We start from the raw sequence: 25259 nt of genomic DNA on the forward strand, positions 1-25259 counted from the left end.
CTGCTGCCTCATGCCATTTGGCTAATCCAAGCCAATGCCGTGCCTGTGCCGCTGGCAGCCGCTGCCCTTTGGATTTTATTGTGCATGCAATTCGTACACCCGTCGGCTATGGTGTTCAGTTGCGGTCAGTCGCATCCTCTCCTTGTCTTGCTGTTTTCCTCTGCTGGTCATCTAAGTTCCATTTCTTATATGTTTTTACCCCTTTAGTAAGGACTGACTGTTAGGACCCGGCATTAGCAGGACACAGGACATTATATACTTAAGGGACTCTCAGTGGAGGATGGTAAATTCTCGGCTTGAGTTTCAGAGTGGAAAGCTTTGACTTATCCATACATCTGGCCTGTGGAGCAGAAAATCCCAAATAGCCTGGCAGATTTCCTCCGATACCCAGACACTCCGCAGGCTATTTTCTGCCCCGCCAAGCAGCCGGTTGAGGCGTCGGGGCTGACGGCACAGCCACCCCCGCCGCTGCGGGAGAGCAAGGGGAGACCGAACAAGAAACACACACGAGTTTGAATTTATGTAAAAAAAAAAAAAAAAAAAAAATTTATTTTGGAGGAGGATTTGAACATCGACATGCAGGTACAACATGAATAAAAATTATTGCACCGCTATTATGTGGCAATTGTTCAAGTTTCTAAAAACACAGAAATTCCACACTTTCTCTTATCTAGCTAAGTGCTGAGTGACACAGCTCGGCGGAGCCCAGCTCAGGAGGTGCTCTCACAGCCACCTGGATATGGTAATCGAACACAACGTAAACACACACTTCTGTCAAATCTTCTACTAGAAGTACAGAATTATCCTTCACATCCAGTAAGAGAAAACCAGAGAAAGACTTTATCCTCCCCTCTTCGGAAGAAAAAAAAAAAAAAAAATTAAAATACTCCAAATCACACCTTAATGCAAGTGTGGCAACCAAAACCACTGGTCACTCCTACCCCTTCCCCGGCAAGCGCTCTTTAGTATATTAGCAGCCAAAGGCCCCTGACATTCAGACCCAGGAGTGGCCGTTACAATGCTAAAGTCTAATATTTACAATAAATATCATCCATTTCTCTTAGTTTGCAACAGTAAGAGACAAAGGGAAAAATAACACTGAAATGAGGCACAGGGCAGGAATGCGGCGGCTGGATGCAGGAGCAGAGAGAAGCTGCAGAGGCTGGAACCAGCTTTGATGCCGTCATCCCAACACGGATGAGGAGCAGGAGACACATCCAAGCCGACAGAAGGAAACAGGGAAACGAAGCAGGAAAGCAGCGTATTTGGATGGCTATATGCACGGCTCATTCACCGAACGCACACCACACACACGCAGCTTCCACCTCCCGCCTGTCTGACTCAGGGTTATCTACTGAGGCCAAGTTCTCGGCTTGCTGAATGCTTCGCTCGGGTACCGCAGGTCTGATCCTGCGCTGGGGAACACTCTCATTCTTCACACACAGCTTTTCCAACATCTCGTTCCTCCCCAACATGTTTTACAAGCTCATTTGAGAAGGTATTTAAGCAATTCTTAGCAAAGCAAGGATAAGTCTTGGTGTATCTACCTGGTTTATAATCAAAATTTTATAGAAAAAGTCTTTTTGCCCAAACTTTTTGCTAAGGTGCACCATATAAATTTGACAGAAGGTGGAATCGGGACAATGGGGCACCTGGCACACCGAGGGAAATTGCAGGACTGACTAGGAGCAAGGGATGCGGGGTTTCACTAGGATGCTTTCCTGGTAACACTGTTTGGCTTTGGCTTCCAAAAAACCAGGGTTTTTTAAATTGCACTGATCACTTTCTGTACCGTAGCTACAAAAGAGGTAACGAAAAACATACTTCACCTCTTCTTTGGCCAATTCAGGCAAAAGCAGCAAAAGCTGTGACATAGCAAGTTTTTTCACTCCTCTTTTTAGGCGTAAGAAAGGATAACTCTGCAATTCAGCGCTGGAACCACCAGCTGCAAAGGGAGGGAGTCAGCAGCTAACACAGCTGGTACCTTCCGAGGGTCCCACCCCAACCCGCGTGGGATGAGCCAGGTTACCAGCCCTCTCTCCTAAGAGCGGTGGTCCTAATCCCCTTAGGATTTTTGAACACAGAGCCCTTCATGGATGCCCCAGGAGCACGCTCACAGAAGAGGCTGTGTCACCGCAAAGAGAAGGAAACGGGGACCTGCCACCCAGGGAACAGCCAGGTCGGACCACGTCCTCACGCAACTCTGGGCTCACTACTTAATTGATGCAGAGACTTCCATTCACCGAGGTTCGGTGCTCTCAGGAGATAGGCTTGAGGCTTGTCTTTGCAATTACCACAGACTCGGGATGCTGAATCAATTTTTCACTATTCCTGTCCACTATTTTATCATCTACTGTACTGCCAATCGGACCTTGTTTCTCAGCCATTTTTTAGACCAACCCATCGGGGAGAAAACCAGCCAGGTAAGTACCAGATCCTGCCAAGTCTGTTCCTTACTTGCTATGGCTCCAAATCAGCACAGAATGATGCTCACCAACAGAGTGCTTTGAGAGGCTGGAGATACCCAGGACCCTGACAAGGCAGAGGAAATATTGCGGTTTACAATTGCAACCAACTGTATATGAGTAGCCTATGAATTCCAGGAAAAAGAGCAAAGAGACAGCACAGCAGGCTCTGCTCTCAATACCATCACAGCAAGATTTATTAACATGTTATCTGGGAGCATTGAGGCTTTGGTTAGTGCATTAACAACACCATACATGTTCACACAGACACACAAAGTAAACACTCATTTAAACATGTTAAAAAAAAAAAGCTCAAACCAAACCAAAACTTGGTCCAGAAATGAAATCCAAGCAGCCAAAATCAAGTATATAATGGGGGGAAACAATGGTTATACACAAAGAAGCAGGGTGAGATTCCAGAGATTTTTGTGATTTGTGGATTGGGCTGAAATCAAGTTGAAAGAGATGAAGAAAATATATTCCTATATAAAAACATATTTGCATTTAGGGGAAGCGAATCAAAACTTCAAGTTCAGAAAAAGCCAAGACAACGAAGAAGGCGGTGGTGTAATGAAATCAGACCAACAGAGGCAGGTTTAGCTTGAAATACTGTTGCACAGTCATTCTGCTTCTAACAGAGTAAGCCAGTGAGCAGGATACTAGACCTTGCGGGTGATCCGCAGGGAGATACACTCAGACAAGACTAGAATAAAAGCTGAGCACAATCTGGGACAAATGATGGGAGTGTTCATTGAGAGGAGCCTTTAATTGGATGAAGAAATGGCTTACAGTGCTATAGGTATCACCATTCGACACATTTATTGGTGTATTATTATTGATCTAATCCTCAGCAAAGAGCACTGTTACCCAGAGTCGGTCACACTTAAAGCAAAGCAATGTCTAAACCTAAGAGCAAAGAGTAATTTTTTAATGGAAAGTGACCTCAGCAGTGGAAATGATCTAGCTATCAAAGCTGAAATCTTAAAATATCACATGTGTTTTGAAGTCTGCTTGCAGCTTGTCCACAGAACTCGAGGAATCTGAACTCTTCATAGGTTTTTTTGTTTCTAAAACGGGCAGATTCAGAAAACTCAGCAAGTTTCCCAAGCCCCAATTCAGAAATGTTAAGGAACACCTTAAAATCCCTACCTCTTTAGACTCACCAAGAGAAGGAAAAGTCTCCAAAGGTCATTCATCATTGAGATAACTTTGTCCGAGACATACTGGAGAACACGCGACTACAAATTTCCCTACTTTAAAATCAACCTACAAGGCACCCCTTTCCTGGGGTCATTTATTCTGAGGCAGGGCAAGTTATGAATTGAAGCCAGAGAAAGGAAGATAAAACATCACTAAAATTTTAAAAACAGAGGGAAAAGTTGCCATGTGTCCCATAAAGGATAAGTAAAAACAATCCCAAAAAAACCAGCTTACAGATTGGAGATTTCTCTTTCTGATGATTCCATTGAAAAATACTTAGTTTTACTTAGTTTAAAGAGAAGACAGGGATATCTCTCCGACCGACCCCTCCAGCCAAGTCCTTTGCCTCTGTACCCTTTAAGGACGCGTGCAGGACTGAATGCACGCGGTGACAAAAAGGTCTTACTTGCTCCGAAGAGGGTTTGCAGTTCCAGAATAACTTGCAGACAAGAGAGGAGTTTCTTCTCCTTGTCAAAGGACATCAGAATGTAAATTCAAAGAAAAAACTTGAAATTTGTGAATTTCAATGGCATTTCAAAGAGAAGGTTGAAAAGCAGAAATTTAAAAGTAAGCTGCCTTTTTTGTACTCAGAATTTTCAGGATCTCAAATAAATGCAGGATTAGAGGGAAGAGCACAACAGGCCCTAAACTCAGGCAAAATAAAAGGTCTGGAAGGGAAAAAAATCAACAAACTGTTTCTTAAGCCCTGCTTTAAAGATACCCTGTTCTAAAGAGACCTCAAACGGCAAGCATTACTGTGTACAAAAATAGAATAGCAAGGATGAAAAAACACAAAAAACAGTATGAAAAAAACCCTCCCAAAAATAGATGTACACAAGTTCTATTTTATATTAGTGTATATTACAAAATTCAAACATGCAGTCTCTATTTTGAATGTAGAATGCTCCAGTCCACGTGTACCAGGGATGCTGCTATGTTTTCTTTACAGCACCATCATGTGACAGGGGAAAGTCTTGTATTTTTAACTGATTTCCAACCTCTTTGCTTTTTGCTTGCGCGAGAGTTCCTTCTTTACAGGGCCTCGTGCTGCCATCTGGCAGAGGAGAGGCTTTCAGAGGTGCTTGTCCAAGAGTGTGAGACAGCTCTTTCGATGGAGTGATTTTGCAGCTACCTGCCGATACTTCAGATGCTTTAGCACTGCAAAAAGTTGCCTCCTTTTTTGCCACCACAGGACACGTTGTCTCCCAGGGCTTTGCTGAGTTTAATGACTCTGCGCAGGATCCGCTCCTCGTGGGCAGAGCGTCTGTGCTAGATAGTTTGGCTTTCTCTTGACATGCTCCTGTTTGTGAAGTTTCCTGCCTTTTTTGTTTCAAATCTCTCTCTTCTTTACAGGAGCCACCCAAATGGGGGAAATCCTTTCTCTTTTCCACCTCTCTGGAACCAGACATACTGAGCTTCAAAGGGCCTAACACACTCTGAGCTAGCGGCACTAACTGAGACACAGAGAGAGCTCTTTCGATAGCACCGGGGACGAGGAGCGTGGAGGATACAGGACCTGCTGGGCTCGTTTTGCTGGCAGTTGAAGCACTCTCTGCCTGGGACGAGCTGGGTTGCTTTTCAGTACTAGGACTTTTTTGGGACATTTCGCTCGCGCTTCCAGGAGACAGAAATGAGGTGCTGTGCTGTTCTGCAGGCTGAAGCGTCTCCTTGTGATCCTTCTCACTGCGATCTGCGGGGCTTACTGAGAGAGGAGTGCTCACGCTTGCCGTGCACCATGAAGAAAGTGCCAGCAGAGGTTGGGAATCCTGTTTTTTCTGACTGCTTTCTGTTAGCAGAGGGTCTTTCAGGTCAAGCTTACCACACGATGCCCCTGAAGAGTCACCTTCTTCAAGTTCCAGGAGTTTGACAGACGGGCATTGTATATGTTCTGTGTGATCTATTTTTTTCTGAGTACTTGTAGTTCTCCCCAGGTCTTTGATTGCTTCGGAAGTCTTGTCTTTTGGACCAAAACACTCAAAAGTTTTGTTTTCTGGCAATTTATGTTCCTTTGCAGTTGTTTCTGATCTTAGGAATGGTTTTTCTGAATCAGCTAATTTTTCTGGAGAAGTTCTTGGGAGGACCGCTGATGGGGAAGGGTGCACACCGATTTGTAATGGCTCTGAAACAGGCTTGGCTTGTTGATTATTTCCCTTCTGCAAATCTTCTGTACCTTTTGGATCTTCAGGTAGAAAAGCATCATCTTCAATACTATCTTTGCTTTCCAATTTAGATGAAAACTTACTATCCTCATTAAAAGAATCTGAGCCTTGGTCTCCACTGTCAGGGGGCTTGTCCAGTCTTCTCCCATCCTGACTATCTTCTGAACCATCATCCGTTTCATCTTCGGAAGAATCTACTTCTCTGATGGCCTCTTGCTTTTGCAGAGACTCCCTCCTCTCCACCCTGTCCTGTCGAATAGCACCCAGCTTCCGTGAACCCGGCTTCTGCAACATCCCTTTTTCCGCTAGCCCAAGTTTGCCACCTGTTGTTTCATTCGCAGATTCTTGTAAGCTCTGGAGACTAGGATCCCTCTGTAGCATCTCCTTCTTAAATTCAGAGTGAGAGATATCCAAGCTATGCTTACGTGAGGAAGCCAGCTTCTTCTCAGAAGAAGACAGCGAGGCAGCCAGTTTCTCGGCCGACTGCACTCTCTTTAGCAAAGGAGACCTAGGGGGCTCAGCACTTTTGGGGCGAGAAATTTGTCTCACCAGCGGTGGAGAGGAGTGTAGTTTTACTGGAAAAGACTGAATAATACTGGAGCTGCCAACTGAGTGTCCTGGTAAAGGAGATGGGGAACGCTGCGGTGATGTGGACTGTGGGGTTGGTGACGGAGTGTGAGCCAGTGGTGACAGAGGGATGTTTCCCGCAGATTTACGCCTTGGAGATCTGTACTGCCTTTGAAGCTTTGGTGCTAGTCCATGCAGAGAGCTGGGTCGGATGTGTCCAGAGCTGGCTGGAGAATTGGGAACACTGGAACTGGGAGAGCTGCTCTGGGAAGAATTGCCACCAACTTAAAAGAGGGGGGAAAAAAAAAAAAAAACAACAAAACAGACTAAGAATATAAACATATATTTGGCCACTAAAACAAGTTATTGAAAGCAAGACACGCAAAGTCAAGACAAAATGCCATGTTACCACAAAGCACTGCAGTAGTATTACAAGGTAATGTTGCATGGCTTCTGATGGAAAATTCACATCATTGTCATGCAACGCCAGGATATAGTAAGAAACACTCCGCTATCAGAACGTTTTTTTCTGAAGAAAACCTCCAAGCAGATGAACCATGTCTTTCATTGCTATTCTCAAGATGCAAATCTCTACTCCATCAGCTGATCCAATTTTCAAATGACTTTGCCATACTGTTTTGATTCCTTTTCTCTGAACTAATATAGGAAATGTGTCAAACTGCTACAAAAACATTGCACCTTACAATACACATTTGCATCAAAGTGAAAGGATGCTGTAGTACAGCGAATGCATTCTTAAAAGGATGTATGGATTTTCATTTTTAAATGAATCAATGAATGAGAATACATCCATCCTTAAGGTAATCGACATGACAGCTGTCATTTTACTTCACAAACAGACCTACTACCTGCTGCTGTGTATTTTACTTCAAAAATTAATCAATAAGCAAAAATCTTCTCCAAGTTTTTTTCTGTTTGTGTGGATTTTTTTGTTTTGTTTTGTTTTGTTTCTTTTTTTTTTACCTGAGTGCACAGACTCGGGAGTGGATCTGTAACTCTGCGTTGGTGACCGAGGAGACAGGTTGTGAGTTGGAGAGCCAGGCACACTTTCTCCAGAAGACAGAGAGCGGTTTAGTGAAGATAAACTCCGGCTGGTGTGAAGTAGCGATGCTTGTTTAGTGATCTTCCTCAACAAAGAACTCTTCTTCTTACTGTGGAAGTGCATTCAAAAGAAAACAAAAACAAAAGAAGAACTAAAAGATGCACGTGCTGATATACATTATCTGCAAATTGATTTGAGAAGATCTCTCTTACATTATCTCGGTTACTATTTAATTTTCACAGAGAAATATCAAAACGAACCTTTCCTGACCATCCTTAGTTTTGCTCTTCTTGTTCCTACGAGCCATCTTGGATTTGTAGCTGGCTTTTCGAGCTGGACCAACTTTGATGGATGTGTTCTCGAATGGCGTGGTGGAGATGGACACTTTATTTCCACTCTGTCAGAAACAAGATACAAGATACATTGCTTAAAACGTGGCTATTTGAAGCAGATCTGCAGGCTAAGCAGGTAGGCTGCTAGTTTATTGCTGCCTGCCATTTTGTAATCCTTTGTCAAACTCCATTTCCCCCTTTGCATTTCCACCTATCATTTATTAAGGAATTGCTGAGAGAGAGCCCTCTTTAGTCAGGCTTTCACAAATGATTAGCTCAGACCCCAGCTGGTAGGTAAAGCTTCCCAGAGCAGATAGGACACAGTATCTGACCTCTCCCACTGAGATCCCCACTGCCTCCAATTTAATACTTGTAATACTTGGAAACTTGAACAAAGCGATGTTCTGTCACCAATCCTATTCCCAGTGCTCTGACTGATGGCAGATGTGAGCATATCAGGCATCTATCATGATGAATCTGTAACACAGAGCATGGCTTGCCTCGCTCATCTCAAAAAAAAAAAAAAATCCTGATTGCTCCTCTATTTGCAATCCCAAAGACTTCTGTCTCTTGGAACGGTCCAAAACTTTGGGTTTTATTTCCGTAAATGGATTCAGCTCAGAGAAGGTATCAAAACGCAAGTCATTTAACTGGATAATTTTAAGACCAACCATTCCAAAGCTGCTTTTAAATACCACTAGGAATAATCCTTGAGAAAGCAGTATTAAGAGCTAATAACATTAGCACAGCCTAAAGGCAAAAAATAAAAGTAATGTGGAAAAATTTTAAGGTATTTGTTTCTTAAAGTGATGTTTGAGGAAAGGTATACTTAAATCTTATTAACCTTTGTCTCTACTGCTTATAAAAATATATCTGACAGATCCTTATTTCTTACATAAAATATCTGAGTTCAGCTTAAATTACATGCAGACAATTTTGGAGATTTACGGATCAAGCTACAGCAATGAGTTTTCACATTTCACAAAACAAAGGCTAGGTGCTGTGTACATACTTGTATTTCAGACAACGCCGATTAGATACCTACAGCGTTTTAAACAAGCTGTCTCATATTTTGCATATTACCTATTTTCCAAATTCTAACAGTGCTGAGTCCCTACCTTCAGAATCAGCTCCACCACTTCTGTGTGCACCAGTCCATGGACCGGCTCCCCGTTGACATGGGTTATCAGATCCCCTTCACGCAGACCTGCTTCGTTCGCTGGACCGCCTTCCTCCACATGCTGGCAACGAGAAGGGGATGACTGATTTCAGAAGAGGAATGTACAAGATCACTGGCCAGATCAGACTCAAAGCCCATCCATCTCATCTCTTTCTGCAGCCAGCATCAGCTGCTTCAAAGGAGGGTGAAAGAAACCACTGACTGGCACAGCCAAGCACAAAAATCTGCGCTCTTCCACTCCTCCCCCAGCATCCTGCCAGTCTTCTCCCGATCCAAGGCAGCCAGCCAGGATGGTTAAGCTGATCAAGAGACCAGCTCCTCCCAAAGCAAAAGGCTTAGCACACTTCCAAAAATTTTCAGCACTCGGGAATGTTAACTAGATACTCTTGATTTCCAGACAAGCATTCAATCTTTTTCAATTTCTTTGCCATCCCAAATCCAGTAGCCTTCCATGTACATGCTGGAATCCACAAAGGCCAAGAAACTTTTCAATAAGACCCTGTGCCATGTGTTTAGAGTGCCTATATTGCATCTCATCCCAAAGAGAGTTTCTTTTTCCACTTTCCATCCTTTATTAACCTATCCAACACCAGATTTTTCCCACATGAACGCATTGCCTTTCCCCATCACTGCTCACTAAGGTAAGCCTCCTTTACAGTGAGGAGACAGATACGCTTGAGAATACTGCAACTCTCCCTCTAGCCAGAAAAGACTACAAATCAGTATCTTGGTAAACCCAGCATTTTTCAAGGAAAGCAGAGAGGAGCAAGGGAAAAATGCAGCTTCAGATTATTTTTCTAGGTAAGAATGAGTGTTAAATGACCGAAGCGTATGAAGTCCAAATTGTCTAATGAACACGGAGATACAAGGAAAAAAATGAACCACCTTTACCCTGACTCCATTCTCTCTAACTACACAATTCAAACAACACTGCTTCGGGGAACGGATCATTCCTAGAAGTCATATATGTTAACAAAAAAGGAACACACAGATCAAGTACCAGAAGTAACGGGAAGGAAGAGATACGGACATGGAAACCAGACCTTTTAGCATAGCACATAAGCAAGCCAAGAGCTAAACCCCTAGGCAATCAGCATAGCAGCAGTGATGCTTTAAGGCTTGTAATCAATTCCAAGCGACTGGAAAACCCCAGCAGACTGAACTGATCAGAAGCAGGCTATAATCGCTAACACAGGGCTGAATAAATTAGCTATGACCAGCCCTCATGCAATGACCCCAATAAAGAGAAAGAGGGTATGTACACAGAAACATGCTTTAAAGTATGTGCTACAGGTGAAAGAAGGTGGATTCATGTAACCAGGGGAGAAAGAAGGAAAGAAAGGTTGTTGTGGTTCTGTGATGGGGTTGAAAACTGCTACAGGTAAAACCCAAAGTGCTGTTATTTATTTATTTATTTATTTTTAAAGGGTTTCCCCCACCCCAAAAAGATAACTTTGGGTCCAAATAAGGAGAGACAAAACAGGGTGGCAAAATATAGTTTATAAAGCTAAATCCCACAACCCTGGCTAAATGCATTTCTGGCCCTAGGGGTACTCTTTTTAGAAAAGCAGAGACATACCCAGACCATGTGATGCACAGTGTAGATATCACTGTCACCCATATAGACGCGAATGGCACGGAGAGTGAAACCGTATTTCTTTCCAGCCCGATGGATGATGATTGGTGGTTTCAGGTTTGCGATAGCAGGAGAAAAGTCGCGGCTGGGTGAGGAGTCCCTCGAAGATGGGTTGGAGGATAGAGAATGAGGTGACATTGGACTGGCCAATGGAGAACACGTGTGGTGATCTACAGTGATGACACAAAGGTGGGCAAAAATTAGGAAACCAGGCCTCCAAAAGAGAGAAAATTCTTGTTAGAGAACAGCTAGGAAACCATCTCTCCCAATGTTCTTAAAGCTGGTGATCTTCACCAGAGCTGGGTTTGCCTGCAGCTTCAAGTAATTCATGCTTTGAAATACAAAAATCAGCAGAGTTTCCAAAAAGCACATTTGGAATTGTGTATTTAACACAGCAGCACTGCTCGCCTAGGATTATGGTTGGGTCACAGTGTTTACTTCTCCTCTTTCAGGGATTTACAACCCATCATAAGCATTTGGTCTAGGCACAATCCTAGAACACCCCATTTCAAGGTTATGATATATTATCCCCCTCCAAAAGATCAGATAGTTTCTAGATCTTGGTGCAAGTTACATGTTGGTGCTGAGATAAATCAAAATCAGTTAGTATTAAAACAAAAAAATCAATGGGCAATCGGACAACATATGCATCTAGGTAGTTTTGTTAGTGTTTTAAATTCACAGGGGCAAAAATATTTAACCCTAAAAAATTAGTTACTGCAGGGACTTTGCTACTGAAAAACAACATCACAAGTGTATTTTAGAGTGCGTTTCCTAAACAAACAGCCCAGGGCTGGGTTATTGACTAAGCTATCTGACTCTGCTCGCTAGCGTAACAACATCCACTTTTAAAACTACAAACCAAATACAGAACTCTCATTTTAAAGTGAAGCTGGTCAATATCAGTAAAATAAACCCAAAGAGCAGGAATATTAAATGCAGCTGTAAAAGGTAATCCCTAATCCATTAAGAAACACCTGCTGAATCGCCCAGCACATATTTACCTGGCAGATGAGAGCAGCTCTGGAGGAACCTTTGCTGGGTGATTAAATACACATTTTAGAGATTTTCATGAGGGAGTTTGTAGTTCAAAAAGCAACCAATGCCCAAACCACAAGAAATGTAACATGCATCACCACGACGGTGCCAAGAAGCAGTTGCATACCTGCCTCCAGCTCCCCGGCTGAGAGGGGCAGGCAGGCACTGCTCTGCCAGCAGGTTCTGCTGGGTTGGCACTCGTGGCTCAGCTGCAATTTCCTGCTCCCATCTAGGCAGGAACATGTACAGCCCTGGAAATATAGAAAGGACTTATCCTCCGGAAAGAGGGACAAAGTCCTTGTGGGGAGAGCCTTCTGCTGAACTGGCTGTCATAGCTCGGCATGGTTGGGCTGTTCACTAGAAGTTACCACCTGGCATTAGGAATTGTCAAGGTCTGGCTCTGCTTCGAGACGGAGCCGGGCCAACAAGGTAAGCTATTCAGCATTAACTTGCTTTGTGAGTTACTTACGCTAATGAATTCTTGAACATCCAATCTCAACCAAGTTATCTGGAGTTACTGAAACTTCCCGGTGCATGAACGCACCAGACACATACAGATCCCAAACAATGCCGTAGTTAGCCTGTGACCCCAAAAAAATAGTACCTTGAGGGTTAAAATCGTTCCATCCCTATTATACTTCCTTGCTGCACCATTGTCTAGAGACCAGCTAGGAGCCAATTTAAACAAAACTAGGGAAAGAATAAGGCCCAGCTGCCATTTGCAGAAGCTGCAGTCAGACCACACACACAATACTCCTGTCTGTGGCAAAGCAGTATTCATTATCCTGCCGAGTAGTAAATATTAAACCGACTGTAGAAGTTAGATGTCTCCCCTCCTGCCAGCGAGGGCATTATTCCAGGAGAGCGAAGGGGGAGGATCTCTCTGCAGACCTTTTGTTTAGTGCTTGCAGATTCTGACAATGCCTCACCCGAGGCATTTCTTACCTGAGGGAATCAGGAGAGACAAGGCAGTAGCGGATGCTGATTTAATCACTTTATTGACAGGTCTTGAGGTACGTTTCTCCCCTGATTCCCCAGAGAGCAACCTGTGTCGTGCCCGCCGCACTGCCAAATCGCTGATGGCTTTTGGAGTGGTAAGGTCTGGGCCTTCATTGCTATTACTGCGAGCGCGTGGATCAGAGAAATCTGCAGTGCTCCCAGCTACAGTTTAAATTAAAACAGATTAGAACCACAGGGAATTCCTAACAGTCTATTCCCCTACAGGCAAAATACATTAAATCAAAGTCATGTTTACATGAAGTCCAAGAGTAAATTTTCCTAAGAAGAAACCCCAGGGCTTGAATTTTTATTTACAGAAATGGTGTTATTCTGAATACAGAAAATTAGCGGCTTCTGTTCTGTTGGAAAAGCTCACTAATGAAATCACGTTGCTCGGTAGCAGTTACATGAATCCTAAAGCTGCGGTGCAGTTCTGCAGGCAAGCCATTTCAATGGGATCGTTCACAGATGAAAACAGGTTTATGGGAAGTGCTCCTTTTTTACAACAGCAAGAACTGTCAATCTTAAAGTTAAAACTGCCTGTAATAGAAGAGCCAGGTTCTACAGAGTTGCACACAAAAAAACCACTTTAAGAGAATACTAAGGTACTAAAGTCAGGGAAAGTAAAAATGTAGACTGCAAAGACAACCTTAATTTGCCCCCTTCTGTGCACCATTGCAATTTAGTCTTGAATTACTTAACCTGCTATACTTATATATAAAATGCAAAGTAATCTTGAAAATCAGACTGGGCATGCAACAGCAGCAGATGCTGGGGGCTGGGGGTGCTGTACTCAAGCTCGGTGCCTCAGTTCCCCATCTAATATCTTAAAGGGGCACTATGAAAATACATTAATTAGGATTTACAAGGTGCTCAGAAATGAAAGTGGTGAGCATCACAGAAAGTCCACAAGGGAAATTAATCATTCTGTCTTCAAAAGCAAATTTTAGGCAGTGTGCAATAAATAAAGCCTAAGGGCCACATTTTGAACAATGAGGACAGCACAAAACATTGATCATCGTTATTTAAGTGGGCACAACTGCTCTGCATACTAAGTAAAGCAGGAAGTACCATGAAAATAAAAATTCAAAGCACCATTCCCATAGACCTCAGTACCAGATGCCAGTTCAACATTTAACAGCCACAGAGTTTCAAATAAGGCTCCCAGACAATGAGAACCCAGAATCGGAGGCTGCGTGTGAAAAGGCTGCGATATGCATTAAAGAAGCACTCTGAGACAGTGACAGGAATGAAATTCTCTTCTTGCAATCCCCTGCCTCTGGCTTAACTTTGCAGGCTGGGGACATGAATCAATGGTATCCCTGAATCCCATGCGCTGGATTAAAGACTGCTCTAATGCATTAGGCTCAGGGGAGCAGGCTGCCCAGGGAAGCTTCATTTTTGCTTATTTCAACTTGTAGATACTCAAATTTGCAATGAAAGTGTTCTTGCAATTTTTAATAGCATGTTTCTAGGCTTTTAGTGTGAAATTGAGAAACTAAGGTTCCACTATGGCACCCATGTCACCCAGGTATGTGGTAGCTTACTACCTTCACTCCTACACCTTTCCCCATGGGTTAACGGAGTATGTGATGGCAGCACTGGGCCTCTTCTGGGAGGATCAGCATAGAGGGGAACGGGACAATTTTGGAGGAAATTTCACAGACTGCATTGCAGAAGAGGAATAATGAGATGTGGGGATCTTTGGCTTTACTCTAGTCTGGAGGCAAATTTCCTCTAAAGCATTTCCACCTTCTGCTATCAATCCACCATCACATCTGCCCAGCGCCCTTCACCTTGTCCTTGTCCAGTCTTGCTGCCACTCTGACTCCTTGCTCAGTACCTCTTTCCTCTCCTTTCCATCCTTAATGCATCCACAATTGCCTTGCCTGCTTGCTCCCAGTTTCCCCCAGCAACTTCTTATTTTCTTACCCAGTTAGTCCTTGTTCTTCAACGCTACAATCTAGTTCTTCCCCTAAATATGCCTTCCTTCTCAAATATTATCTTGCCAACCTTCAATTCAACTTCCACACTCTCTTCAATTGAGCCAAATTTCCTTTTTTTCCTCCTTACTACTTCCGACCAGTTCCCAGCTCTGGCTTCCTCTGTACTCAGAAACAGGCAGCTTCACCCTCTGCCTTCCCAGTGCCCTGAAAGGGCAGGAGTTGGGGGCTCCAGCACCCAGAGCCCAGCCCTGCACCGCAGCAGCCCAGGGCACCATCGCAGGAAAGGTCCTGCTCAGCCCAGTGCTGAAGAATGACCCCAGGATGGACAAAGCTTCTGAGAAGTCAAACACTGACTTCTAAGACTCACTCTACTAAACCTAGGCTGCACTTTTTTAAGCCTGCAACTTCGCTAAATTTCAGGATATTTGGCTGAGACAGCAAGTAGCATGTCCCTGACACAAACCCCACTCCCCCAGCAAATTTCAAGCCTCTACTCCAAACTTTTTGGATAAATAAAATCATAGGAAGCAGGGATCTGTTAGTATGGCTGACACCCATAGTCTCTAACCCCAACTCAGCAGTGATCCACTCTGACTAATGCTTAAAATAATGCTGCCTCGGGTAGGCACCCAGTAGTTGTAAGTAGGCATAGATCATATGGGTCTCAAGCATAAGAAGACCTTAATCTATTTGAAATGACAGGACTAAAATAAAAGATGTAATTTTGAAGAGATTAAACCACCGATGTAATTTTAAAGGCAAGCACATCCACAAATCTATACTAAAATAACCACTTAGCATAAGACATCCCATCACTCAACATCCAAATCCACAGTTTTACAGAGTTAACATCTGCAAGCTAACATGGCTTTCCTGGGGACCACGACACCATCACACCGAGCATGTACCTGTCAGCGTTGAGGCGCTGCTGACAGCCGTGGAGGGGGTGGTGGGTCCGGCATCACCTTCCAGCTGCAGCTCTTGCTCCACAGGCTGTTCTGGAATGGGCACCGGCAGCCCCTCCCGCGACTGCACAGTGGATAAGAGCATCCCCTCGGACTGCGGCCTCTTGAGAACAGTTCCCTCATCCTCGGCGGAGATGGCAAAACGGGGCATATCGAGAAGCCCTGAGCAGCGTCGGCGGACCGTCAAGGGTGGGCTGGAGTCGCTCTCCGTGTGTGAGGATTCAGACATAGACAAGCGCTTACGCAGTCTAAGAGAAAAAACAAGACAGAGCCTCTCAATTAAGTTAGGGGGATAAGGAACTTTAAAGGGTGAAAATAGCGCACAGACCCAACTCACACATCTGAAACCAATACCAGGTGAAGTTAGGAGACAGAGCTACATCATTACGACTTAAAACAGCAATGGCTTGGGGCATCACCTGAGTCTAGATTTCCAATATATTCCATTGTTAAGCTTCTAAGAAAGGAAGGAATAAAACCAAATTCTGGGCATTCATATATTTTACTGACTTTTTTATTAGAACACAAGATTTTTTTTTAGATATTCTGAACTTTAGAAACTTTGGACTAACGGTTTCATTAATTTGCGACAAATGGTAAAAGTCTGGCAACACCAGACTTTGGATTCGCTAAAGTTTAAGAAAAGCTGCTGTTGGTACATCTCCAACATAACTAGCCTTTCCACAAATGAAAGCTTTACTTAAGATTATAATCCTTTTAAGTTCATTTAAAGCATTTGCTACAAATTTAGGAGATGTTAGTACTTAATTAGATACATTTAAGGACTATATCACTTCTACACATTCATTTTCAGCTATTTATTCCACTCTTCAGGCTTCACTTGTGAAAATACATCATATGAAGCAATCCTGACCTAACACCGGTCATAGAAAGTTTTGGCACAGGTTGGTCCTTCTCAGATGCTATGAGAAATCAAAAGACTTTTAGTTCTACAGAACTCACATTTCAGGAGACCCAATCACCCAGCTGCGGTCTCGACTCTTCAAGCCACCAAGGCTGTCCAGCCGGTCATCTTTTTCTTCACTCAGACTCCGTTTAGTTGGTGGTGGAGTCTTCCTCTCTTCGTGGATGGAAAGACGTTCCATGCTGCTGTACACCTGCATATAGCAAAAGATCCTTCTGTACAGAGAAAGCAAAGCTCTGTGGCCTTTTCTGATCAAGGGGCATAATCTCTTCTCGAAATGAAAGGTATTCCCTGAAAGCATGAACTTGGCAATGTTCTTTGACTAAATAACACAGTGCCGATGTGACGTGCTCAAAGTGTGCCAGGGAGGAAAGGAAAAAAACAAGCTTCAGAAACATGAGATATGCTTTTTACAACAGCACCCAACACCTCTCCTCTGAAAACAGCCCAGCAAACCACAGAAATACGAAGACTTTTTGAAATTACTTGATTTTTGTTCTTAACGATTCTCACATCTGAGAAGAGATATTGCTAAAGCAGGCTCCACAAGTCTTGAAGGCTGGCATCTGGATCTTGAAATCTTACTACACGAATTCGATTCAGTGATAGGCATCACGCTCATGACCCCATTTCATTATCATCAGTCTATCAGCATTGCCCCAAGCTTATTTCAGAACAAAAAAGTCCTGCCCTCCTCAAGGAATCTACTATAATGCTGACAGCTTAATGAAAGTGCCTTTCTTGGTTTTACAGCCGTCTTTAAATAATTAAATGATTAAGCAAAAAAAATCCATCCTTTTAAAACTACACTTGACTGTGGTCCTAATTTACATAAGAAGAGATTAATGAAAATAATGTTATTAAAAATTCAGAGCATCAACAAGATAACTATTAATAAATCATATGGCTGAATTGTCAGACAAGAATTTCAAAATATAATGAGCCTTTTATGCCTCCCACATTACAAATGCTGTATAATTTTCCAGGTCTTAAAATAAATTCATTAAAAGTGAACTTTTTCTCTTTGTGGCAAAAACACTGAACCCTAAAGAAAAGCTTCAGTCTAACAGATGAATAATACTCATGGTGAGAAAAGGAAGAAAAAAGAAACCCTTATGTACTCATGAGAACTTTTTCAAAACCCCGACTAATCCTCAGGTCCAATTTTAAACATAGTCTTGGTGATGCAAATCAGGAACAACTCCATAAAATTAATGGTAACTGTTACTTAAGCCACTGTAGCCTGGCTGAGGACAAACAAGAACGAACTGGTGCTTCAAAACTGACTTCAGTAGTGGAAATCTAGAGGAACTGTCACGAAAAACTGAAACATTTTTCAGAGGCCGTAAGTAAAATTCCTACTCCCATCTCATCAAGAAGAGGGAAATACTGTTCACAGAACGGGCTGACCTCAGAACAGCATTTCTTCTCCCTTCTGCCCCTCCCCAAACGTACTTTGTTTTCTCCACGCTAACAGCAGAGTTGTAGTATATAATGTCCATAATCCCAGCTTTTTATTTCAGATCATCTGAGTAAGAATGAGAGACCTGCACAGACCTGAGTAAGGCATACTGAATCCAGAAAGCATGGCTAGAGGGGACTTCTTCAGGGTTTCCTGTCCATTTCCCCACCTCAAAGCAGAACCAGCTCTCTTTGTAATCACCTGACAGATGTTTCTCCAACCTGTTCTTAAAAGCTGCCAGTGATGGAAATTCTACAAATTCCCCAGGCAACCCATGCCAGTGCTTGCAGAAAATATTCATGCTCGCCCAGTATGGTAACTGCCTTTTTGCTTCAATAATTTGGCACATATAGCTCATGATGCACTATACGCCCAGATCCTTCTCTTTGAAACTGTCATCTTTTGTTCCTCAGGCTGTATTTGAGACAATGAACAGCAGAGGTAACCTTCACCTGTGCTCTTACTGCATGGGATCCCTTTGATTTTAGACCGTTATTCCAAAACGTCAGAATCAATTTTCATCCTAATGCCATCTTGTCACCTACTGGAAGACCCTTTAAAAATGACACTGTTCAAAGCAAATAAGCTTTGGACAGTCCCTGTGCCAGCATCCAAGTCATCAGTAAAAACATCAAACTGTATCAGATGCAGGAGAGACCTCTGCAGTACCCTGCATATTAGTGAAACATTACAAAATACAAAATCTCATTCTCCAATTACTCTTGCACTCACCTTCTAATAGGCCACAAACGATCACAGAATAAACAACGTACAGTTTTTTCTTTCATCAGTGAATACTAAACACCATGTGACTCCCACATAACATCTGTATGATTAAAATCTACCCCATACGAAGCAATGAAACTGTGTTCTTCTCTGGACTTTTTCTTTCAACAAGCTAGCATGCTCCTACCTTGCTGAACCTCGGTGAGCATGAGGAAAACTGCCGAATTTCCACGTGATCATCATCATTAGTGTCCTCCTCTTCTTCCGAATCCACGTGTTGGTACCGTTCTGAACGGGCTGTGAACAAGATGTGGCGCATTTTGTCAGTGTGGGGAGTGTTGATAACTCTCACACCTCAAGCATTCCTACTTGTCTACTTACAAAGAACTTTGAGTGTTCATACACCATGCAGGGTATTTTCCTTAATAATGAAACATACCCTGTCAGTTTTGCTCATCCTGTACAATTAGCAGTGAAGAATACCTCCTTCCTACTGAATTTATCTTCTATCATCAGCTATATTATATTCTAAAAGCAGCTGATACTTCATGGTAGGGATATTTTTTCCCTACAGCAAACAATCATATGGAAGGAAACACAGAAACAATTCACTGTCCCAATTTCCAATAAACAGCTTTATGATTTTAAAAAGTCTGTCCTGCATACATACATAGAAGCCTTCTTTAAAAAATAAAAATATTTACCCCCAAAAAATATTTCCTCTTCTCCCTCCTACAACCAGAAAAAGGATTAGATTTCGTGAAAGAAAATGGGCAAGCAGCCAATATGCAAAGCTATTTTTTAATGCAAAATCTAAACTGCCTCCAAAGAGATTTTGTGCTTTGAGATTTGCAGCACTGGATTTCTAAGCCAGCCACATTGGATTTTGCAGGGCAGGCGTTAATAACTTTGGCTACAGAAAGCTGATAGCTATACTGAGCCAAATTTGCTGCACTGTATCAGCCAGAAAGCTACCTTTGTAAATTCTAAAATTTTCTGCATTACCATTTATAACAGCAACGCCAACTCTTATCGGTGTCTATGTGAGATATTTCCTGACGTGAGAAGTCCAGCCTTTATAAAGGACTCACGTCAAAGTCACCCTGATAACCCGCTGAGCATGCCTGGGCACTTGGGGAGTTTGCCGTCATTCCTACTTGACAGACCCAGTGATTTGCACCATTGAACATAACATGGTGCTTTTACCCACCAGGATCCGCTCACTGTGCTGAGCTGAGCCTCTCCCATCACTGACCCAATTCAGTGACCAGAGCTCAAGTCCAATGCCCGGTAAGTCCAATGAACGGGGGGAACACACCGCCACCTCGGTTTCTACATGTATGTTGTACCAATGTAACCTCAATACATGCAAAACACACCTCTGCCCCCTCTGCACAGCTTGACTCAAATTGCTCTCTGTAGCGAGTATGTGGAGATTCTAAATCTCTCTCTTTCTCCATCCTACCTCTCCATCCAACCCCTAACCTAAAAGCCTCTTCCCCAAACTGGGAGAGCATTATCTAAACAGGATCTCTGCTTTTGCAGCGTGACAGCCGAGGGGCTGGAGGCAGGCTGCTCTCTCCCTCCCTTCACCCTGAGTAAAGCGCGGAGCAGAGCAAAAATGTGCTTCATACGGAGTTAGCGAGCCCCATGGCCCTGGGAGAAGGATGGAAGAGATTCCATTGAAGTAGGGAAGAAATTTCCACAGCTCAGGAAACTGAAATAGCCCAGTATCATCCTGCGCTGCAGCTGGAGTGGGGGAAAGACCCCCCTGACAGTGACAAGCCCAAGTCCTTTCCACCTGCTCAGCTCCCCAAGTGAAATGAGAAAAGCAACGGCTCTGGGCGCAGAGACCTCTCCATCCCTCACATGACGCTCCTCCCTCCTCTCCCAAGAGCACCGACTCTGTCTGGTGCTTATCTGGAAATACCAGGAATCTTACATAGGACTGATACCACGGCAGTTCCCAGACATTTATACAAGCCAGACAGGCACTTCACTTTATATCTCATTAGAGTTAACAATACTAAAAAAAGGTGATACACTTGCAGTGAAAATAATTTAAGTTACTTTAAAATCTCTAAAGAATTTTCCCTACATACTTGCCTTCAAGGTTTTGGGTTTTTTTGTTTTTTTTTTTTAAAAACATTCATTGGCTGAAAACAGTCACCAGGGAAAGATAATATTGCTCAAAAACTCAAGTTGGATATACCAAACGCTTTGGAAGTACTGTAATAAACCCAGCATAAAAACCGCAGCACCTCTCGCTGCAGAGCCATGGCTGGCAGGACCACAGGCACCAGTGAAAGGCCGATTGACTTCGGCAGCAACATTTTTTCATTTAAAATTCATTTGCTTTCAAAGAAACCTTACTTGGCATTCAACAGAAACTTTTTAAAACAATTTCCATCAAGTGTTTTATTCGATTTCTAACAATGACTTAACTCCAACAATTTCAAAAATGAAATATGCACAAAAAATATTATGCTATTTAGGCTTAGTCTTTAGTCTTACTGTCAAAATAGCTTGTGTCATCCTCAGATTCCAACTGTGGGATGAATTCAGCTTTCTGCCGAAGTAATCCATTCCAGTCCAAATCTTTAAAGAACCGATGCTGTTTCACTTCAAAGGCGCTACCTGAAATAAGCATCTTTTATTGCAAAGTATTTCTTTCAGCATTTGCATAACAAGAAAAAAAAACCATAAAAATATCAACAGCCTAAGAGAACGTACCCAAGTACATTTAAGTCACACATTTTCCAGGAATTTTGAGAAACAACTTATCCTTTTACCAAAGTGGTGATGCAGGATAAAATCTGAACAAGATTTCCTCCTTCCCACCTCCTTTTCCTGTTTAATGACAACACATGACTAAACTGGCTGGAAAACAGCATCTGCTGTTACATTCCACAGCAAGTTGCAAGATTAAGACCTAATTAACATCTTAATTTAAAATTTCCAAACTCTAAATACCATCTTGATCATAGCTAAATAAAGAGAGCAAACTCAGAAAGGTACATAGCACGTGTGCCTCCACTCTCATGAATAAACTCATCCGTGTGCTTAAAAAAAGGCAGGGGCTTACATATCTTCCTGAATTAGTATCTTTTGTTATTAACCTCAGACGCTTGGGTACCCAGAAGGAAAAACTAAGGATTATCTGTCTACTAGTATATGCATTTTTTTCCAAATGAAATTAATATTCATATAAGATGCTACTGTCTTTTTAAAAAAGAGAATAGCAGAGGAAAAGAGATAAAAGGTTTGTTGAGTGCCAGTGGCACTAGAAATGCCAAGTGGAACAGCAGTCTCAGCATTACAGCTATATAAGAAATCAAAAAAATCAGTCCATCAACTCATTTTATAAGGCAAGAAACTCTACATCTTTTCCATGACAGCAACATCTTTCATGTACATGGTTTTGAAGTAAAGAACAACATGTGAAAACCATCTGATATCATTATTAATTCATGATCTATTCATCACCCTTGTGTGCACATGTGTTAAGTCTGCTGAATACATGTGCCTTTTGGAATTGTTATATACGTAAGTTTTTATTTTATCCTTAAAGTGTAGTTTCCAATTGAAAATCCAAAATTAAATCAAATAAATCAAATCAATGAAACAGAAAACCATGCCGTGAAGCCGCAGTGTTGCACAAATGATTTTAAAACAAGAGCGTAGCTTGAGATTATTTATGGTTATTTACTATCAGGAAATGAGAAGTGTTGACTTGTAAAACCTTAAATCTGGCATTATAATACAGAAAGATTGACATACACATCTGACTTTGCCAAAGAGACTTTGTTGTATGTTTGGAGAATTCTACAAGTACAGGCCTCTAGGAATGGGAAAGTTTTCATTTATTTTATTACACCCAGGAGTTCACATCCATGTAGGGAATATTAAGCCCCTAGTCAAAGAGAACTTCAAAGAAATCTGATTATACACTGTTCAAATGGAGACACAACCCTCAAGCCTTTAATGGAACAGCACAAATTTGAGAAGTTATGCTGCCAAGCTGACAGTGCTGCTTTCTTGTTTCCCAAACAAGACAGTCATATCTGTCTGACTCATATACAATCCATACTAATTCTCAGAGCTTCATCACACAGGATTCATTGAACCCAGTATAAAATGTTTCCCAGCTCTAGGTGAGCATTTTTCAACATGGGAGGGTGTGCATCAAGGTAGCTTCTCCTCCTGCTTCTGGCTAGTACTTTCCTATGCACAAGGTTCCTACCTGTTCCCATTCTTTCCAGAGGATTTTGGCGGAGAAGCTTAGAAATGAGGTCCTGGGCATCTGGTGGCAGTGCATCATCACCTTCTGGCCAGGCAATTTCATCTGGGGACAAAAAGATACTTGACGTTTTCTACCAGCTTCAGGACCAATTTGAATAACCATTCACATTCCTGTACTGTTACACGCAGTGTTCAGTACTGCCCCAGAATCATAAATACCTTGAATTCAGCAGCTTGCATACTTAATATAATTCAAGCATTGACATTTTCCAAAATGCATAAAATTCAGCGTCAGCTAAAGCTGCTGTCAATCCAAGCAGTGCTTGTGGCGAAAAAAAGCATTAAGAACTCTATTAATAAAGTATGAAATGGGACTTCCATGACAATCCATAAACAATGACACTGACAATACTGCAGCTGTATCTCGTGCCTGCACGTTCCACGCTTGTTATACTTGCAACAGAGAGAACAATTCACAGGTAACAATTTCATGCATCATATTCAGTTCTTTGCTGAAATTTGCTTTTTACAAAGGACATTTGCCAAGTGTGTTAAAAATTTACTGTTTCAGAAAGCATTCCCAATAGGAAATGTTTTCACTGGCATATTCACTGAGAGAACACAAAGCAATCATTTGTCAAACTCCAAGCAGGAGATAGGTTTAAAAAGCCACAAGATATGAAGGTACCGAGTACAACAGCTTCAATGTGTCTTGCTTAGAATTCCCTTTTTATTTCATTTATACAATTACTAATTGACTGACATTTGCACCTACAGAGGCAACAACCAAAATCAGACTGAATTAGACCAGTTGGCAGCAGCTCCTTTCATATTCTCTGTCATTTAAGTTAAAAGACAGAACAGAAAAATCCCCAAATATTTTTCCCCAATCCCACAAGGATTTGCATGACTCCCACACCATGCACAACAACAGAACTATCTAGCAAGATGTTAAGCAACTCAACAACTTTTGATAACTAGAATCAGATGAATGCTACTTTGACACAGAAAGATAAATATTTTAAAATTAAAAACCATTATTTTATACCTAGCCTTTCCTGACTAAACTGTGGATCCTCAATAGTTTCAAGGTTTTACTTCACAGCACACTCTGAAACCCCTTCAGAACCAGAACAGAAACATACCACTGATCACTTGTCCAAACAGCTCTTCAGGTGTGTCCCCAAAGAAAGGAACGCAGCCGACTAGAAACTCGTACAAGATAACTCCCATGGCCCACCAGTCCACGGGCTTCCCATAGCCCTGGCGCAGGATCACTTCTGGTGCAATGTATTCCGGAGTCCCACAGACCTCAAAAGAAACACACATGAAAGCAATAAACCTACAAATTCCCAAATTCACATCAAAGCTTATTTTTGTCTTTTTTTTTTTCTTTTGCCCCTCACAGCTTTACAAGAAAGTTATTAATGTTTTGTCACTAACCACTTTATGCTGTGAACTACTTCCACGGAGCAAGAGTCTATATATAGAGGAACACATTACCTGCACAGAAATTATATCACATACTATGAAATGTTCCTACTGTGGACATGCCAGCTCAGTAGTTCTTTGGTGCATGTATAGTAAAGCATACGGGAAAAATGCGTATTCTGTGTGTATTGGTCTGTCTGCTTGATGGATGTCTACTGGCACAGCTACAGCTATCAGGAACTGAGTTCTGACAAACCTCTCACATCTCTGTGCTAGCAGAATTTAGTTTCGCAGACGCAGAACTAGCAGCACAGCACGATTAAACACTTCAGCATTTAAACTTGGGAGGTACAACTGGCACAGACAATGGCTAAGGAAATCTTGGAAGATCTAAGTTGCCTTGGGCTTAGAAACAGCAACAATAACAAAACAGTTGTAAAAAATATAACACTGCAAACTGCAAGACAATGATCTAGTGACCAAAGAGAGTTCCTGCTAGAAAAAACATTGTTACTCAGAAGCAAAGGAAGACAATACCACAGGATGATTATGAATTAACATTTGGCACAGCTGCAATCCTAGGTATTTTCGAAGAGAGAAGTATTTTTTAATCCCATTATACAAGGCACCAGTGAGCCCGCATCCAGAACAGTATAGGTCCTGTCAACTATGCCCAGGAAATATCAACTCAAGCTGAAAGAGGTGCATGGAAGAGCTATTCATTCATCAAAGGAAAATCTATCTTGTTATCTAGAAGAACTTAGCTGGTTAAGCCTAGCAAAATGAAGGCTAAGGAGAAAAATGACCCTTAGTAAATATCATGGGGATAAAAATCAATGTTTAAGCCATCAGACAAAATTACAAGAAGAAACATATAGGAACTTGCCATGAACTTTCTAAGCACCAGAAGGGGGAGACCGTGG

General features: G+C 42.3%; 1 protein-coding gene across 37 annotated transcripts in view; it reads right to left on the bottom strand.

The window, feature by feature from the left end:
* Nucleotides 1-817: 817 nt before the first annotated feature.
* The window catches only part of MAST2 (microtubule associated serine/threonine kinase 2), a 228833-nt gene continuing 204391 nt past the window's right edge, over nt 818-25259 (bottom strand). For 36 of the 37 annotated variants that reach the window (XM_075155885.1, XM_075155883.1, XM_075155889.1 and 33 more), the window contains 12 exons: nt 24051-24216; nt 22907-23008; nt 21178-21300; nt 18851-18960; nt 16514-16668; nt 15494-15798; nt 12586-12801; nt 10546-10772; nt 8905-9027; nt 7715-7851; nt 7376-7563; nt 818-6675 (listed from right to left, as the gene is read on the bottom strand). In XM_075155885.1, coding sequence (XP_075011986.1) covers nt 4598-6675; nt 7376-7563; nt 7715-7851; nt 8905-9027; nt 10546-10772; nt 12586-12801; nt 15494-15798; nt 16514-16668; nt 18851-18960; nt 21178-21300; nt 22907-23008; nt 24051-24216 — 3930 coding nt within the window. In that variant the 3' untranslated portion in view covers nt 818-4597. The remainder of the gene's footprint in view (nt 6676-7375; nt 7564-7714; nt 7852-8904; nt 9028-10545; nt 10773-12585; nt 12802-15493; nt 15799-16513; nt 16669-18850; nt 18961-21177; nt 21301-22906; nt 23009-24050; nt 24217-25259) is intronic. The other variant, XM_075155891.1, reaches the window with a different exon arrangement.

The sequence above is a fragment of the Calonectris borealis genome, chromosome 8 (genome assembly GCF_964195595.1).
Source record: "Calonectris borealis chromosome 8, bCalBor7.hap1.2, whole genome shotgun sequence".
Classification (NCBI taxonomy): Eukaryota; Metazoa; Chordata; class Aves; order Procellariiformes; family Procellariidae; genus Calonectris; species Calonectris borealis.